Source organism: Bactrocera tryoni, chromosome 3, assembly GCF_016617805.1.
Source record: "Bactrocera tryoni isolate S06 chromosome 3, CSIRO_BtryS06_freeze2, whole genome shotgun sequence".
Classification (NCBI taxonomy): Eukaryota; Metazoa; Arthropoda; class Insecta; order Diptera; family Tephritidae; genus Bactrocera; species Bactrocera tryoni.
Genome location: NC_052501.1, coordinates 33410425 through 33429366, shown reverse-complemented (window position 1 = coordinate 33429366; position 18942 = coordinate 33410425). Strand labels below are relative to the sequence as shown.

At 34.0% G+C, this 18942-nt stretch overlaps 1 protein-coding gene across 8 annotated transcripts; it reads left to right on the top strand.

The window, feature by feature from the left end:
* The first annotated feature begins 1608 nt into the window (after positions 1-1608).
* LOC120772209 (cyclin-dependent kinase 4) lies at positions 1609-18942 on the top strand. Of its 8 annotated transcripts, none has more exons than XM_040100681.1 (7): positions 1609-1677; positions 6220-6470; positions 14674-14839; positions 17828-17963; positions 18031-18359; positions 18477-18612; positions 18680-18942. In XM_040100681.1, exons 2-7 carry the CDS (start codon positions 6380-6382, stop codon positions 18761-18763), a joined length of 942 nt encoding a protein of 313 aa, XP_039956615.1. In that variant the 5' UTR covers positions 1609-1677; positions 6220-6379; the 3' UTR covers positions 18764-18942. The 8 variants fall into 8 exon arrangements, with proteins under 8 accessions (XP_039956615.1, XP_039956613.1, XP_039956609.1 ...); XM_040100679.1 differs by lacking the exon at positions 1609-1677 and adding an exon at positions 1698-1832; XM_040100675.1 differs by lacking the exon at positions 1609-1677 and adding an exon at positions 1698-1891.

The following is an 18942-nucleotide window of genomic DNA, read 5'->3' as shown; positions in this document are numbered from 1 at the left end:
TTATGACGCTGCAGAGGCTCAGAAGCAACGTAGTACTGAACAAGCGAGCTTGTACCAAATAATTAAAAATTTAAATTTTTTTATTTCCACATAATATTACATATGTATGCACATATTTTAAACAAAAGCATATACAATACATACATATGTATGTAAGATTCGTTTATTTTATATGAAAAAAAAATACTCGGTACTTGCAACATCCTCAATACTTGCACCGAGCTCGGTTTTAATTACGTGCAAGAATCGAAGTACTACTGTAGGTTATTAAATTAAAATCTTTTTATAAAATTGACATGAGTCACCTCAAAAGTAGGAACGCGCCCGATTTAGCCACGATAATCCTCCTTTTTAATTCAAAAGATTATTTATAATATCATAGAAATTGTAAGCTCTAAATAGTCATGCGCATCGATAATTATTTCGTTGTGTTTATTAATAACATTTTCTCCATTTCAAAACGATTTAATTTAACATTTGCGCCATCTCTATTTATTAGCATTCTCTGGTGGTGCTTCAATGTAAATGAAATATTGAAGCACACCGGGTGGTCTACTTAAATGAAGATCTTTGACTGGAAATTTAACTTATCTCGAACACCCAGTATAATACGAACACAGAGTGGTGCGCATGATTAAAATTCAAAGGTGCATGCACTGTTCTCCATGTACTAAATAAATAAAAAGTAGTATAAACTGTTAAACGAAAAAAAACAATAAATCCTGACCACGCTCGTAAAAATATATGAAAGCATTAGCGAAATGTTGTTAATGCTTTTGAAAAATAGTTCACTATCAGTTAATCATTACCACTTAAAATGTTAGTATTTAAATTGAAAATTGTTAATATTTAAGTATGAGACATAAATTATTTTATGCATACTTTGTTCCTGTTAGCTTTAACTCTAGATCGCTATATATTTTTTAAGTCATCAATATTTTGTAAAAATATGTGCAAAACAGTTGCTTCATAATTTTATCGTAAAATTGCCACAGAGAACGTTTATAAACGGTCTCTGATTGCCACTTACTATCGCACTGAGCTCTCACTCAGAGAAGAGAGTTCCCTCGTAGGCTTGCCTAATGCTCTCTTGAGAGAGCAAAAATATTTAGTATGGACAAAAACCATTTGGCAAAGCAAATAATTTTGTTCGCATTCTCTTATTTATGGCGATGGAGTGTCTGAGCGAAATTTTGAATGAATATGCCTATCTCATTTTCTATATTTCATTAACATTCTCTGCCCAACAACAGAGATGCTGTTAATAGCCGGCGATATTGTTAACAGTGTACACCACGAATTAGATAACTGTGGTTACTTACTTCTTCTGTGGTGTCGGCTGTTAGCTATTCAAATTTTCACCTCCAGAGTATTTAGGAAACAGAGGTGTTCTCGCAGTGCTCTTTAAGCTTCCATTTGTATGTACCCACATACCTACTTACCATCTACTGAAAGCATGTGCTCTTCGCAACGGAACTCTCCAGCTCTTTTAATTTTGTTGCTGACAGCGGGATCAGCGATTATACATCATCGAGTTGGAACTGCATGCAAAGGCATCTACGATCTGAGCGAAGTCTTAATATGAGTGAGTTCGGTTCAGATATCCGTCATTACGGCAGTTGAGTGCGATTATTTATGCTGGAGTATTTTTTGGCTTGTTCATCGGACCGCTTTAGTGTAAGTGGATTTTCGTGCGTGATATACATACAACTATCTGTTCGTGTTAAAAATTCATAGATAAGCGTTTTGTAAATGTTAAATCGGAGCAAACTATCTAATATAATCAAGAAAGCGAATATCGGGACTTTTAACTTTGATTTAATAAATATGCGGTAAACAGTTAACTGAAATACATTTAATCTATACATACACGCTGAACAAGCAAGCCGAGGTAACGTGTGCGTATTTGTGCCTGCGTGTATTCGCCCCTTTCGTTACTACCGTATGCACGTACATAGATACACACATACACATTCATAGATACAAATCGTCATACATAAGCAATATGCCTGTGTGATGTGCACCGCCGATTACTTGAGTACGAATTAGGAGGGCGACAGTGTCTGCGACTGCGTTGATGACTTCGACGACGTCATAATGCTTTGTGCTGTGCATGGTGGTGGCCTTAGTAGTAGAGCTACTTGTCACAACCATGGTCAATGGAATGGCGAACAAGAAGATCCATTAAGCCGTTCCAAAGGCAATTTGCTTGCTCTCTCTCTGTTATAAGAATGTACATACTTATGTACATGTATTAATCGTTGTTAATGCTCAATAGAAAGCAGTTAGGTATTCAAATAACATAGTATACGAAATTCAAATGTGCAAATTTATAAACACACATGCATACATATACGTATGTGTGTATGAAGGTAATTTTAACATCGCCAGCGCTATTCGTTCACTATTGCCTTTTGTTCTCTTCAGCATTCTGCTGTTTCTGCTCTTCGTATTCACACGTCTCGTTTGTTTAGATATATGTATTTATATGTATATATGTATGTATATGTACATATGTATATAGGTGCTTGTTATCCATACATAGAAATGTTCGCATGTGTTTATGTACCTAACGTCTATTCAATCGATCGTTCTCATCGCCGCTATTCCAAACAGCTTTTGCTTGTTGGCCTTTCTGTTATGTGTTCGCCTTCGACAGCTGGCTATCGCACGGACCACATTTCAACGCAACTGCTAGCGAATTGACACCCTTGCAGTAGTTTTTTGTATAAAATCGCGTTTACGTCCAGCGGATGTGTTAATAAACTTGTAAAATTTTTTCCTGTGATGTAGGTATATGTGTATATAATTGTTTACTTTCTCCCGAACGCGTTATATAAAGAACTACACCAAAAGCAAACATGCAGTTTACTATCGCATTATTTACCGCCTAATCAGTACTCTTCAAATACATACATATGTACTGACACTGCATGTACATTCAATAACAGCCGCGTGCGGTTGTGCCTACATACATATGTACATATGAATGTACTCATGGGCTTGGGCAATTATTGTTTTTTACATACACACTTATGTAGATGTTGGCAACTTACAGAGATGCTCGAGATGACAACCTACACGAGTAAATACATATTTTACATATTTACATACATATGTATGTACATACATGAGTATGTTTGTATAGGTAGTAATCTAGTTTTGTACCTATATATGCATATACATACATACATACTTGCTCGTCGATCGATCAACAATAGATGCCTGTTAATGTACAAATGTATGTTCAAACGTGTGCTAAAATATAGATAAACATGTATATTCGAATCCATACAAAGATATAAGCATACATATGTATGTTCTTGTACAATGGGGTCACTGTACTACCAGCAGCTGAACAGCAGAATACCGCTGAGCTGCCGCAGTTGCAGCCAGCAGACGTCAGCCAAGCAAAATTGCGGTCCTAATCGTGCCGAAGCAACAGAAGAATAATTTACAGCACTGTTTTTAACGGCAGCAATGTGTGTTCTAGTGTCTCTCCATACACTCCGTGCACCAGTGTGTCTGTTGAGTTCTGTAAAGGCAAAGTTTTCATTTTATGCTTCTGCAACATAACACTCAGCCGCAGAAACGTCTTGTTACTCTTTAGCTCTTTGTTATGTGACTTATTTGAAGCTACTTTACCTGTGATTTATGCATGTTATTTACTACATACATATATAGCATATGTATGTATGTTAGTTTATGGATACATGCATAGGTTTGTATGAATGTAGATGCTACTTGTTCTAATTACATTCCGGTTTTTCTAATCGCTACAGACACTTTAAATTTGCATATATGCACGTATCTAATATTCGTACATACTTGTATATACGTCGTTATATACTTACATACATACATATGTATGTATATTAGTAAAATCGATCAAGGAGTTTATCAATATTTTGTTTAAGTTAGTGCGGATGGCAATTCTCTCGTATTACTGTCAGTACATACATATGTATGTATGTCTATGTGTAACGCCGTGTGCAGAAGTTGTTTGGAAGAAGATGCGGCAGAAACAACTCAGCATTTTCTTCTTGACTTTCCCGCGTTTGGTAGGTCAAGGCTTAGACACTTGGGGGCGCATACAAACCTTCAGACATCTTACCTTTGCAAATTTGTATTGGCTACTAAGCGTTTTGCCGATCTGTAAGCCCGAACATAGGAGTTCTTATTTTCAATGGCTTCACAAAGAACTACATTTATCAGTCCACGTGCGATCTCTGATCAGCCATCTAACCTAACCTAACCTCGTAGGTAGAGAATATGTATAGTCCTTAGTGAAAATCTTGAATAGGCCTACATTCAATCAAAAATATCTCAATCCATATACATACATATGTATGCAATGGTGCCTAACAGCCTAAAAGCATGCAACATTAAATTGCAGTAAAATGAATTTTGAATAAATTTACAAGTCGAGTTCGGAATTTCATTCGTTTTCCTACTCGAAAAGGAAATCGATATTCCGCCTTTATTTTATTCACATAATTGACTAGTTAAAATGACGAAAGTAGTTTGATGACCTAAGTACATATGTTTCCGCCAAAACCATGAATTAAGGAATTAAATATTACAAAAGTATTGTCCCCTCACTATTTTGGAATCCGTTTGACAGAAAGTACATTAGTTCGTGACGTCATGCAAGAAAGAAGACGATTACTATGTAAGTTTGACAGCATATTTATTTTAAACGTAATGCTAAGTATGTTCGGAGCGACAATGAAAACATGTTTTCCCACGAAAACGAAAAACTGGTTTTCGCACGAAAACTTGTGTTTTCGTCCATGTAAAATCTGTCAAACGAAAACACAGTTTTCGCTGAAAACTACTTGAAAACTTACATTCCACTCATTATTATCGGTGCCTACTCTAGTTTAATAGATTTTATTGGAAGACATATTTTGCCGGCCCTAAATTGTCACTTGATATTTGTTTACATTCCATATATACATAAATACAGCTGTCACTTGTTATTGTTATATTAGGGGGATTCTCTTGCTCTTGCAAAACCCTTGCACGGTGCACGAATTGCAGAATTTTCCTCTTGGTGCAACGGCACAACAACAAACACACGCAGAAAATTATTTGCAATCAGACCAAAACCTATGTTTATTTTCGTGCCGTTATATATCACTAGATTCTGCAATGGGTGCTCTCTTGGCTTTGCATATTTCGGTATAGGATTTTTGCATTTTGTGTCATCGTGCAATCTTGCAAGAGCAAGAGAATCCCCCTATTGATAGTTGTCAGTGAAAACTCATCGAAAACACACATTGTCGGTCCGAACGACTTAGATTCCACAACCCACATGTGTGTTTTCAAAATGTTTTCGATGTCGGTCCGAACATAGCATAAAGTGCCTGATCCTTGTCGTTAATTTGTATACAATTTGAAAAAATAGGTGTCAAATGGCAACAGTTCTTAAATTCTATAGTGGTGATATTTTGCAAATACAACCATTTTACTAATGACTCTTTAACTTGGGTCAGATTCAACAGGCAACTTTACCTCGCTGACGTTTAGAACCCACAATCTCAGAAACTTCATAACCTTTTTTCTCCGTTATAATATTATATACATATATACATATTTAGTATGTAATAAAGTGTTTATAAAAACATCACACTTGAATTATTTCTTGTATCGTTATGAGAAGCAGTACTTCCCAATTTCACTACTTGGTTCTCTTTCCAAAAAACATATGTACATTTGTATGTACAAGTATATATGGATGCATATAACGTACAGGAATCATTAGCACTACAAAACCCGTTAAAATATACGTAAACTATGTACATATGTATGTATATTGATCCAATGCATATGTATGTACTTATGCTTGTAAGTACTTAGTAACAGAGAGAGCAAATAACTGTCTATTATTTTCAACATTTCCCTAAGCAATTGCAACAAACAATATTGTACAATACTTTTGTTAAGTTGTCTTGACCACTAATCGATTCACGGTGTGTGTTTTTCCAAGTCTCAGCTGCAGAGTTGAGTTGTGGAGCGAATTATTGCACTGATCCGCTCACTTCGGATTGACCATAAACTGTTTTTACAGCTGCTTTTAGCTTTCGTTGCTTTCTTGACCTTGTCCACTCTGCATTACTCTTCATACACGCGTATGTACCTATACATATATGTATGTACTTCATCTCGGATTGTTATTATTTCGCTAATGATTTCATTTTTTAATATGAATAAAAGCTTAAAAGAATCGTGTTTAATAACCGCAAAAAAATAGTTTGGCAACAAATAAGTGTGAATACAAATTAAATTGTTAAAAGAAATAACGCAAAATAATCAAAAATAAAATAAAGGAGAAAGGAAAACAGAACATTTTAATTAAACCATTAAAACTGCTTTAATGCGGAAAGAAAATTGGATAATGTCCTCGGCGGCGCATTGTGAAGACAGCGAATCCTTAAACTATGAAGAGCTCAATGTCATTGGCACAGGTAATTTTTAAATTAAGGAAAACACATTAACGTCTGTATGTTGTAGATTCATATAAATCCAGATTATTAAATTAATAATAGAGAGTAGGAGGTAGAACTGTGAATTTAATGAAGACATTTTATGCTAACCACCACTGCAGTCGTAACTAGCATTACTCTTTGCTTTTTGCTTTTAACGAATTAAAATTTACATAAAAATAATTATGTCATTAAAAACAGAAACATCTATTAATATAATATTATTATACTCTAAAATCATAGTTTTAAAATAGACAAATTCGACCCCAACCGCGAATATTTCCCCCTATTCTTCTTCTTTACTGGCGTAGACATTGCTTACGCAGTTATAACCGATTTAACAACAGCGCGCCAGTCGTATATTCTTTTCGCAATGTGGCGCCAATTGGAGATTCCAAGCGAGGCCAACTGGTATTTTTAACGGAGTGGAGGTCTTCCTCTTCGTCTGCTTTCCCCAGCGGGGACTGCGTCGAATACTTCCAGAGCTGGAGTGTTTTCGTCCATTCGGACGACATGGCCTAGCCAGCGTAGCCGCTGTATTTCAATTATCTGAACTAAGTATGTCAATGTCGTCGTATATCTCATACAACTCATCTTTCCTCTGGGTAGCCAAAGAACATCCGTTTGAAGGCTGGCTAAAATCAGAAGGCGAACCATTCCTCCCCACAGTTGTGCGCTGAGTTTGGGACCCGCCACTTAAAAAACGCAATCAATGAAAGTAAACATTTCCCTTTATTAGCTATGTTAAATAAAATAAACTAAATTTTACAATGGATAATTCATGTATCAAAGCGAATATCACATAAACACATTAACTAACATCCCAAAAGCGTACCAAATCAATATCAACATATCCCTTATACCACGAATATAATAATCTGACTGTATGTTAACGGATTTTATAACCCAATTCTTTAGAATATATTTCAGCATGTTTTTCGAAATATGTCCGACATTTGAGGAATGTTGTATAAGATTTAGCGGCAATTATTCGAACGTGTCTCGGATATTAAGGTTTATTCGTTAAATTTTCACAGATAACGTAAATAGTGTTTTCCGCAATTCTAATTTTTAATTTTTAGAACAGTTTTAGAGAAAAAACCGGTTTTTAACGAAAAATCGTCTTCTTTGTTATTAAAATTTATTAAATGATTAATTAAAATAAAAATTATTAACAATTTAGAAATTATCTTAAATAAAAATTATTAACAAATTTGAAAATATATGTATTTCGGGCTTACCTCGTAAATTATATACAGAAATAGTGCTATATATTCCAAAAGAATCGGTGCAGTAGTTTTGATGTTTTGAAGGGCACCGACTTTGAAAAAAGGAAGTTGCGGGGAAAACGGTTTAAAATTTTGAACACTAAAAATCTGATGTAAAATGCTCATAATGCAACATTAACAAGAAAAAACGTTAACTTCGGTTGCACCGAAGCTAAATACCCTTCACAGGTGCATTTATGTTAGTAAATGTGTTGAGTTTGTATGGCAGCTATATGCTATAGTTAACCGATCTGAACAATTTCTTCGGAGATTACATTGTTGCTTTAGAAAATAACATATACCAAACTTCGTTAATATATCTTGTCAAATGTGAAAGTTTTCCATACAAGCATTTGATTCCGATCGTTCAGTTTGTATGGCAGCTATATGCTATAGTTAACCGATCTGAACAATTTCTTCGGAGATTACATTGTTGCCTTAGAAAATAACATATACCAAATTTCGTTAATATATCTTGTCAAATGTGAAAGTTTTCCATACAAGCATTTGATTCCGATCGTTCAGTTTGTATGGCAGCTATATGTTATAGTGGTCCGATATCGGCCGTTCCGACAAATGAGTAGCTTCTTGAAGAGAAAATGACGTTTGCAAAATTTCAAAACGATATCTTTAAACCTGAGGGACTAGTTCTTATATATACAGACAGGCAGACGGACAGACAGACTCAGCTCGACATACTGATCATTTATATATATACTTTATAGGGTCTCCGACGATTCCTTCTGGGTGTTACAAACTTCGTGACAAACTTAGGGTATATTAAGTTTGTCACGAAGTTTGTAACACCCAGAAGGAATCGTCAGGGTATAAAAATACTCGTAACTTCGTCAATTTCAATCAAATCAAAATTTTCACACAAAACTCCTCAAACATTATGGATTCGATATAAAAAAGAGAAAAATAAAAAGAAGAAAAAACTTGAATTTGAAATATCACTTTGAATGGCAGCTATATACATGCATACATATGGGCTGTGGTGGACCGATCTGAAGATATTTCTTCTTAGGTAATAATCTACGTAAAATTTCGTGGAAATAATTTGCGAAATATGAAAGTTTTCCATACTTCATTTAAACGATCAATTTGTAAGGAAGCTACATATATGCTATAGTAGTCCGATAATAGTTCTTGTGGCAATTCTTCGTGGGGAGCATTTTCAAATTTCTTTCAAAACTGAGAGACTAGTTCACGTTTGTACAGACGGACCTGGACAAGCCACTGATTATTTATATACATAAGTATAAAACTTATAGACTATGCGGCCTGTCCTTCTGGATGTGACACCATGTTAGTTTGTTCTATGTTCTTTGTTTGATACTATGAAACCATACTTGTGTATACTCGTATAGTCGCATTAAACATATTCTTATTTGTAGGTGCACTAAATCACCAACTGAATTTTTAGCTGTTTGTTGTAAAGCCATTGGTGAAATGCAAGATAAAAGCAAAATATGTACATACATACATACATATTTCCATAGCCAATTCATTTCGACTTAAATATTTTGTCGAATTCGTTGACATTCTCATAGTATGTCCGCTTTTCTGCCTCTCCGCCGCTTATATTTCATCCACGATTGTACCCATAAGTTCTCGTCATTTTGGCAAACGAATCAACGAACATTTCACAGACGTTTAGTTGTTTGGCTAGACACGAATTCAGAATTGATCTAAAAAATCTTGAAGTGATGTCATTGTGTTCGGAGGAAGGTGAAATATTTAGTTTGTTGGGTGTATTTAACCGAATATGAGTACATACATACATACATATGTATGTACAATGCTCTCAAAATATTTTTAACGAAATTTTATAATTTTTTATTACTTAGTATAAGAATATACTAGAGTTTTTTTATGAATATAGAGGTTTGTGTAAATGTTATGCGAAAGGTAGAAATCTTAACTTATAATGTATTTCGGAGCTTTTAAAACATGGATTTAAATTCGGTGCTTTAGTCAGTACCAACAGCTGTACTTTCATAGAAATAAATACATGTGTATTGGTATGTGTGAAATACGTATGTATGTATACATATACCATATTAAATTTATATGTGGGCACTTCTTGATAATAAAAAGTATTTAAAACAGATAAGAATAAAATGAAAGTATGCCAACACTTTATCATTTCTAGATTCACTTTTAACGAAATTTCGTACATAGTTCTTATTGTTCATTCCATGTGTGAATGCAAAGGTACATACTTACATACTTATGTATGTCTACTTGACTGGCTGTCCGTGCAAGCTGTAACTTGGGTAAAACTCGAGATATCGTAATGGAACTTTGTCGACGTATTCCTTGGCAAAAAAATGAGAATAATAGCGGGATTCTGTAACCAGTCTCTAGTATCTATTTGAGACATTTTGTGGTAAAATCTCAATTTGTGACTAGTTACTATTCACTAAACAGTCTCTAGCGTTAGTCTCAAAATATTGCCTCAAATTTGAGACCTGGTAGTTAGCAGGCCACAAAACCAAAAAGAACTCTTGTCTGCCATTTTGAATATACTCAATAGAGATCATCATAGAAATTAATCGATTGTCGTTTTTTATATTTTGTAAGCAACTCAAACACGGAAAGGTTAAAAATAAATCAATTTTACATAAATTTCGTAAATATTATGAAACAAAGTCAAGATATATTTCTATTTAAATTGATAAATATGTTTTTTGACTATGTTATAGAAAATTTAATATTTGTTATCGACATATTTATTTTCATTCAAGTTTAAAAACATCTCTGAATAATGAAATGTAATAGATTTTGTGACTGTCACTTACAGAATAGCAAAATCGTCGCAAGTCTCAAAAATTGTCTCTAACTCAAAATCTCAAATTTAGAGACTTGAGACTGTATCACAGTACAGAATCGCACGGCAAATTTGTAGATGGGTGTAATTGGATCACTTTCACGCCCATAACACCTGTTGACACCTGTGGGCGAAAAAGTTCGAAAAAATAGTCGGGGCCCTGGCCACTAATAGGTTCAATAGACTTTCAGGACAAATCTTTTAAGAACCGAGATGAAACAAGATGGCTGTATATGAGCCGATATGAAATTTGGACGACGGGCCTTCATGACCGATATAAACCAAATTCGGCAGGCAATTCTGACATTCGCATATCACACTACGAAAATGGGACTCTCCTACATCCTATATAGTACAATTTTAAATTCCAACTGATTCTTTCACTTTTCAATATACAAATCAAGAACTAATCAATCTATCCGGATAAAACTTTGCACAAATAGTGCATTTGAGGTGTGCTACTTACATATGTAACGACTAAAACTTATCCAAATCGGACTACAACTGTTTATGGCCCCAGATATGTGGTACCCAGTTCATATTGCGAACTTTTTATCTATATATTTTAGAAATTCGAAGAGACTCCTTTTCTTATGTATGTTTATATACTAAAAATGGGTGGAATCAAGTCAATACTTTCTTAGCCCTCATATATTAATAGAAAGATTTTTAACTTCCCACTGACTTTATAACACATATATCAGTCAGTGTGTAAGTTATCTTAGTGAAAGTCAGTGAGCGTTGTTTTCAGTGTACCTTTCCGCCTAAAACGAATAAAATCGGTTTAAAACTAATATCAGGATTTTAAAACGTCCAGTTGGACTTAGAGAGATATCCTGGTGATGTTATGTGAAGTATCTTAATGAAACTCAGAGAACATAGGTTTCTGTTAATAATATTTAGTAATGCCAAATGTACATAGATAAAATCCGGTCAATACTACACTTAAATACCATACCCATAATATAAGAAACTACTGGTTAACTTTATACCGTAATATTGGTTGATTCGTAAAATATCTTAGCATTTGATATACATACTTAATAATAACCTTATGCGGAACATTTCGGTCACTGTATGATTTATATATTTATAAGTAAAATATGTTCTCAAGTATACCTGAGTATTATTAAAACATTTTGCAATCAACACGAATTCTTTCTGTGTGGTATTTTAGTGAAAGTGGCCAAGCTTTCTTAAAAATTATGAAGTTTTTTCCCGGATTCGATCCTGGCAATATTTGTATATATAATATACATATACATATATATATTTTAATGCAATTTCGATTAAGTTAAGGTTCACAAGATATTCATCGTCAAACAGACTATGAGTTTTCCAGTTAATGAGGATTTTTTTCGTTGACTCATAAAATCGATTAAAAGAAAATTTGTCTTAAAATATTCCAACTTCCCAACCTTAATGTGCAGTCATCGTCGCTAAATTTCTTCCTGGCGAAAATTTTCTTTAAGACTGATAACAACAAAAAGTCGCTTGTTGTCCACTCAAAGAAAACTGAAGATGCGGAACCAATTTGAAACAGTTTTTTCATACTCAAATATTTATGTATACAACTCCTTAGTTTATTAATCAATTGTTTAATATTGGGTAGTCGAAAAAGTCTTTTCGTATTTTGTCAATAGTTGCCGTTGCAGTCGTATATCTCCAGTGCTACCAACCACATTGGTAAATGTGGAAGAGTGTTGGAAAGGTGAGATTTTAAGCTTCATTTAATAAATTAAATTCTGGGAAGTTGAAAAAAAGTTAGATCTGTTCAAAAATGAGTGAAAATAATGGAGAAATTCGCTATATTTTGTAAAATTTACGGAGGCGATGCTGTATCAGTTCGTGAAGCACAACAATGGTTAGCCCACTTCCGTTCTGGAAAATTCGAAATTTCCATTTATACTGATGAAAGTTCAACACTAATCACTCTAGCGGAAAAATGGCAAAAAGTGGTCGACCATATATTTCTTTATTTATTAGTATAAATATAAAAAAAAAAATAAGTTGAAGTTTGATTAGAAACACGAAAAGACTTTTTCGACTACTCATTATTGCTTTGCTGATCATAAATAAAATATTTTGATGCGCTAAAAGTACTGTTAACAATACCGGTACTATTTCCATTTTTTGTAACTAGCGTGCTATCGAGCTCACTTGCATCGATGAGTTCATTGCGGGAAGCTGTGCGCGTAAACTCATTCGATCAACTGTTTGAGTATACAAGGTGTTTTCCAAAGTAAACAGGACTTTTTGAATCTAGCGCCCCTGATGGCGCCGTCTATATGTCGACTGGTGCGTTAGAATTTGCTATCTTTATCGATTGTCCAGTGATTGCCCAGTCATGACATTTCATCGATTGGAAGCTAAGTTATTGCGTTTTAAGTGTCTCAGTGTGTTTGTGTTATTGATGCAAAAATGAGCTTCGAACAAAGAGCCAACATTAAATTTTGTTTTAAAATTTGGTAAAACTTTTACCGAAACGTTTCAATTGATGAAACAAGTTTATGACGATGATTACTTATCCCCTAACAGAGTGCACGAGTGCTTTCAATGTTTTCAAAGTGGTCGTGAGGACATAAATGACGAACAACATGTGGGCCAATCAAAATCCGTGATCATCGGAAATTCCATCGAAACTGTGCGTGAATTCATCAAAAATCAGCCGAAATCATTATTGAAATTCATGGAAATGGAACTGAATATCTCTCACATCGATTTATCGCATTTGAGCTTACGAAAGGTGTGTGCACGGTTTGTTCCGCACAAATTGACTGACGACCAAAAATTGCTCAGAATCCGTCTCATCGATCGACGCTTGTGACCGATTATTTGACCAAAAATCACATTTTAACCATTAACCACTCCCCGTATTCACCTGATATGGCACCGTGCGACTTATTCCTTTTCGGAAAAATACATTTGCCCATGAAAGGAAAGCGTTAGGCAGACATAGAGGTCATTCAAAAGGCTTGCACCGGCATACTGGCGGCCATACCGGCCAACGAGCTAAAACACTCGTTCGACATGGTTTTGGACCATGCAAAAAGCTGTATTGAAGCAGAAGGAGACTATTTTGAATAAAATACATTGATTTTGCTGAAAAAACCATTTGTTCTGTTTTTTTTTTTAAGTCCTGTTTAGTTTGGAAAGCACCTTGTAGACGCAATTATTGGATGTGCAAGTGTTTTGTCGATGGAAACAAAAGAAATTTATTACATTTAATTTTTTTAACGTTAAGATATTATTATTCCTGAAGGTTTTTTATAAAGTTCCTTTTTTATCATATGATTTGATATATATTTAAATGAAACCGATACAAAGGAATCAACAAGCCTGATAGAGAATCTCTTTCGAGAGAGACATTCCCACCATGAGCGCGCAGGATTCATTGATCTACTTCCATTCGTAATAATTTCGCATAAAATTTCAACATCAAGATTTGGAAGAAAGTGATCTGATCTGACCTGACGAGACCGAAATAAATCTATTTGGACCAGATGAGAGGCAGTGGATGTGGCGCTACTATCGTCGAGGCACGTAAGGACAACCCTACAATTTTGTGGTGGTTCGTTGTTGCTATAGGGTTGTATGAATTGGAATGGGGGGGAAAATGTCACAGGATTATGGGACGAATGACAGCATCTGACTATATTCATATTTTGGATCAAAACCTCTTAGAAAGCTTGAGTCAATGAGATCTCACTGTTGAAATATCAAACACAAAGCATAACGCAAGAGTTACAAAAAGTTGGTTCCTAGATAACAAATGAAATTTCCTTTATTTAACGGTTTTCAGTGTGTATAGTTTGAACACCAAAATGGTTTGTAGTGTTATGAGGATTATTATGGAATTTCACTTATTTGCTTTTTTTCTTCTCACATTAATATATTATATTACACTAAAATAACATGTTTCGGATTATTGATTTCATTTGTATAATTTTTGTTTCGCTTTTTTTCCATTTCTTTCGCTCATTTAACTTACGTTTAATATCTAACTTCGGAACTGGAACTTTGGAATTACGTAAATCATTACTTTGCCAATTACCTCCTAATTTATTGACCGTAATTTGCTAAGGAGCCTATGGAACTGTATATCGTGCAAAAGATAATCAATCAGGAAAAATTGTCGCTATCAAAAAAGTTCGCATACCTATAACGGACAATGGAGTTCCCATGTCAACACTACGAGAGATTGCTTTGCTGAAACATTTAAATGCCTCAGATCATCCAAATATTGTTAAGTAAGTAAATTTTTTAATGAATTAAAAGAGTTCCTGAAATTAGGACCGCATTTTATTTTAATGTAAATGTAATGTTATTGGGGCGATAACTTTGGGTATATTAGGTTACTCACGAAAATATAAATGATTATGAATACCTTTTTGGCAAACCCCACGTGGTAACTGCTCCAAAATATTTTGAAATAAGTCAATTCTGTGCGGCCTTATATTTTAAGTGTTTTCTTTATTATCTGATGAAAATATATTTTATGTAGCAGATGAAATGGTTTGAATTATTACAACTACAAATGAAGCTGTGAAAAAGGTATATAGAATACTCCATATATGTATGTATGTATTTTGCGCCAACTCGCTTCCTAAAATGAGTGAAACTAGCTGAAAATTATTAATTTCTTCAACATACTGATGTTTTGATTCCCATCTGTGCATTTGATTTTAAAGAGAACTCCGAATAGAATTTTAGACCGCGTATCAGAGATTTCGTTAATGTTTCTATGAGTTTCTTAAAGCTGAATTGACGAAACTCTTGTGTGCATCTGATCACTCATCCCTTTCTTACGCATAGGGATAATGAACAAATTATCCGAGATGTTCATGGGAACAGGATGCAACCATGCGCTAGCATGTCCTTTGACGCATGCAAGAATGATAGAATACAAGATTACGACAAAAATTTATCGTTACTTTTTTCAGTTCAGGCTGTGACAATTGTTACAAAAACAAATTGCACTATTGCGCTATGTTGTGACGTAATTTTTTGAGTTAAGAAGAAGCATAGAGAAGCATCTAAATTGTAATCAAAAAAGTAGTTACTTTTGTTAATACAGTAGAGGCTCGCTAATCCGGATCAATTAAAATCGGCCCCTATCCGGAATATAAGGAAATCCGGATTACCAAAGACATATCAGAACTATGTAGTATGAAAAAATATTTATAAATTTCTGTTTGTTTATTATAACAAATAATACACATGTTCCAAAAAAACAAAAAAAAACTTAAACCCATAAAGCATAAAAGCGAATATAGTGAATAATAAACATGTGATCCGGATTAGAGAATACGGATAGAGAATGTCGGTCCGGATTACAAGGGACATAATAGAAATTTTGAGTTTTTTAACCCTGTCCGGATTACAGTGGAATCCGGATTAGGCCATTTCCGGATTAGCGGGCCTCTACTGTATGTGAAATATACTTAATTTACTAGTTTTTGGTGAAAATATTTGAGTGAAATAAATAGAATAATTTTTCGTGAAAATATTTGGGTATTTTTCAAATAAATACATTGTCGTGACTTACTGCGTTGTTGCTATCAAATATCAAAACAGAGCTCAATGCAACTTCGTTAAAAATGTGCATACTTTTCAAGACCAAAGATTTTTATTACAACATCCATACATACATATACTAAAGATCTTTAAATGTTGTACACTTCTTATCGATAGATCTTGCTATAGCGCCAATAAAAGATTCACTTCAAACCCTACGATATTTCATTTCCTAAAAATTACCACTTTTGCCGTATTTTCAAAATGTATATTGTATTAGCCAGAAACTTCAGAGGAACGTTGTCTTTTTGGATACATATGTACAATTTTATCATCATATAATATACATATGTACATACATATGTATGTATGTATATACTTAATAAAAACACCTAATTCCATAAGCAAATTTATTTCCACATCTGGCGATAATGCCAGCAATTAGTAGCTTGTTTTTACTTATGAGTATATTTGTGTATGCATTTTTGAAGTTCTCTGGTATTCGTATAAATCAGCTGTTAGCTACACTTGATATACTCATGGATGTATATGAGTGCATTTGTTTGTAACTTTGCGCTACAGCTGATAGTGAACATTCTCCGGTTAAAGGGAGAAATTGCCAACCAAAAAGTCACCACAATATCACTGAATCATTCTCTTCAATGAGAGGAACAGCAATTCTAAGAGCTGTGTCCCTAACTTTTAGCGAGAATACAACATCCCTCTCACATACTCATTTTCTATTGAATCACACATATACAAGTGATAGAAGTACTCATTTACTCTGAGTTAAATTTATGTTATTGGAGTGCCCGCTTCATTGTCGTGTCGCTCTTGTCGTTTAAAACTGATTGACTGATTATTAATGTTGCCAGACAAAGTATATTTACCAAATAATTTACCTTACACACAGGTTAGTCCGAAAACTAATGCAATTTCTTTCGAAGAGTTCTCTCTCTCTCGCTCTACGTACAGTATGTCGTGGCACACAACATGAAAGTATAACATTGCTTACTTTTATCTCCTTAAGAGATTATCTCAGTGTGACCCTCCGAAAAATCACTGATTTTCGCGATTTTGTTTTTCAATATTGAAATTAACTAATCGGTCCAATTTTACATTCTTCATGAATAGAAAATGATTTTTTTTATGCTTATTTATTGGGCGTTTAATAGTTAAATAAATTGTTGAAATGACACTTATAAAAAAATGGTCCTGTACGATATCTACGATGCAGCCGCAATTTTGATCTAAAACAAAAATTTCAAAAAGGTTATTAATCTGTAGGATATGCGCTATCGCGCTCTGGAAGCTTTTTGTTTTTTTTTTTTAATTCTACAAAATGGCGGCGATTTGAACCAAAAGTATCGAATACGCGATAGAGAATGTCGTTAAAAATGTTCTCTCCAAATTGGAACTAGATATCTTCAAGCCTCTTCCTTTGAGGGTGGCAACCCTTTTGAAAAACACCATTATGAGAAAAACGCGTTCAAAGAATGTCTCGCTCCGTTCGCCACTCTCTCCCCTTTCCATAAGAAACGCTGTAGCGACCGTAATAATTTGAATTTCGATTTCAACGGTTTCAGTGACCCCTGTCTAAAATGCATTAATCTACATGTTTATATATGAGTAATCCAAATGATGAGCATAATTCCTGAACTCATAATCATAATTTGATAATGTACAGATATAAAAATATACTTTTTTATTTAATTCTTTAGACTATTTGAAGTGTGCCAAGTTCTTGAACGCGAGGATCAGTTGATGGTACTTTTAGTTTTTGAACATTTGGAACAAGATCTGTCTGATTTGATTGAACGTCTTCCAAAATCGGGAATGCCACCAGTTACAATACAGGTGAATACTTAACTGCAGACATATGTGTCGGTCTTAAATAATATAATAATAAAATGTTGAACAATAGCGCTTATCATGTGAACTATTGACCGGGGTGGACTTTTTGCACTCCCATCGAATTATTCACCGTGACTTAAAACCACAAAACTTACTCATTTCTTCGCAAGGGCATCTGAAAATTGCAGATTTTGGATTGGCAAAAACATATGATTTTGAAATGAAACTAACATCCGTAGTGGTGACACTTTGGTATCGTGCACCTGAAGTCCTGTTGGCCCAATCGTACAATAGTTCGGTTGACATTTGGAGTGTTGCTTGTATCATAGCTGAAATGTTTTCCCGCAAGGCTCTATTCCCAGGCACATCAGAAGCTAATCAACTGGATAGAGTTTTTGAGTAAGTGTTGAAAAACTATTTCCACAATTTTGTTGATTTTTGAACTTTTATATACTATATAGAAAATATTTAATGAAACTAATTTGAAATCCAATGTCCTTATTAATTCCTTTTCAGGTTAACTGGACGTCCCACATCTCAACAGTGGCCCCAATCAATTTCGCTTTCAAGAGAACATTTTCCACCCCGTCTTCCAAAACAACCAAAAGAGTTGTGTTCAAATTTATGTGATTATTCCAATGATCTATTAAGTGTAAGTTAAAAAAACAGTTTACATCATAAAAATTGACAAAATAATTTTTTTATTTACTATAATTCAGCAAATGCTATCATACGATTTTCGATCACGACCCTCCGCATTGGCATGCTTAAAGCACGAGTACTTTAAACAGGAACCCATTTAACAATTTTCCCCGGTTATTAATATTGTAAATTTTATATAAGCTTTTTCATAAATTGTTATATTTTTCATTAGCGATTATAGAATTTTAAAATTAGAACGTAATTGTAAGAAAAATTTATACTTATTTTATATTTAGATATTCTATTATATGGTAAATACAGCTGATGGAATTGCGTCATA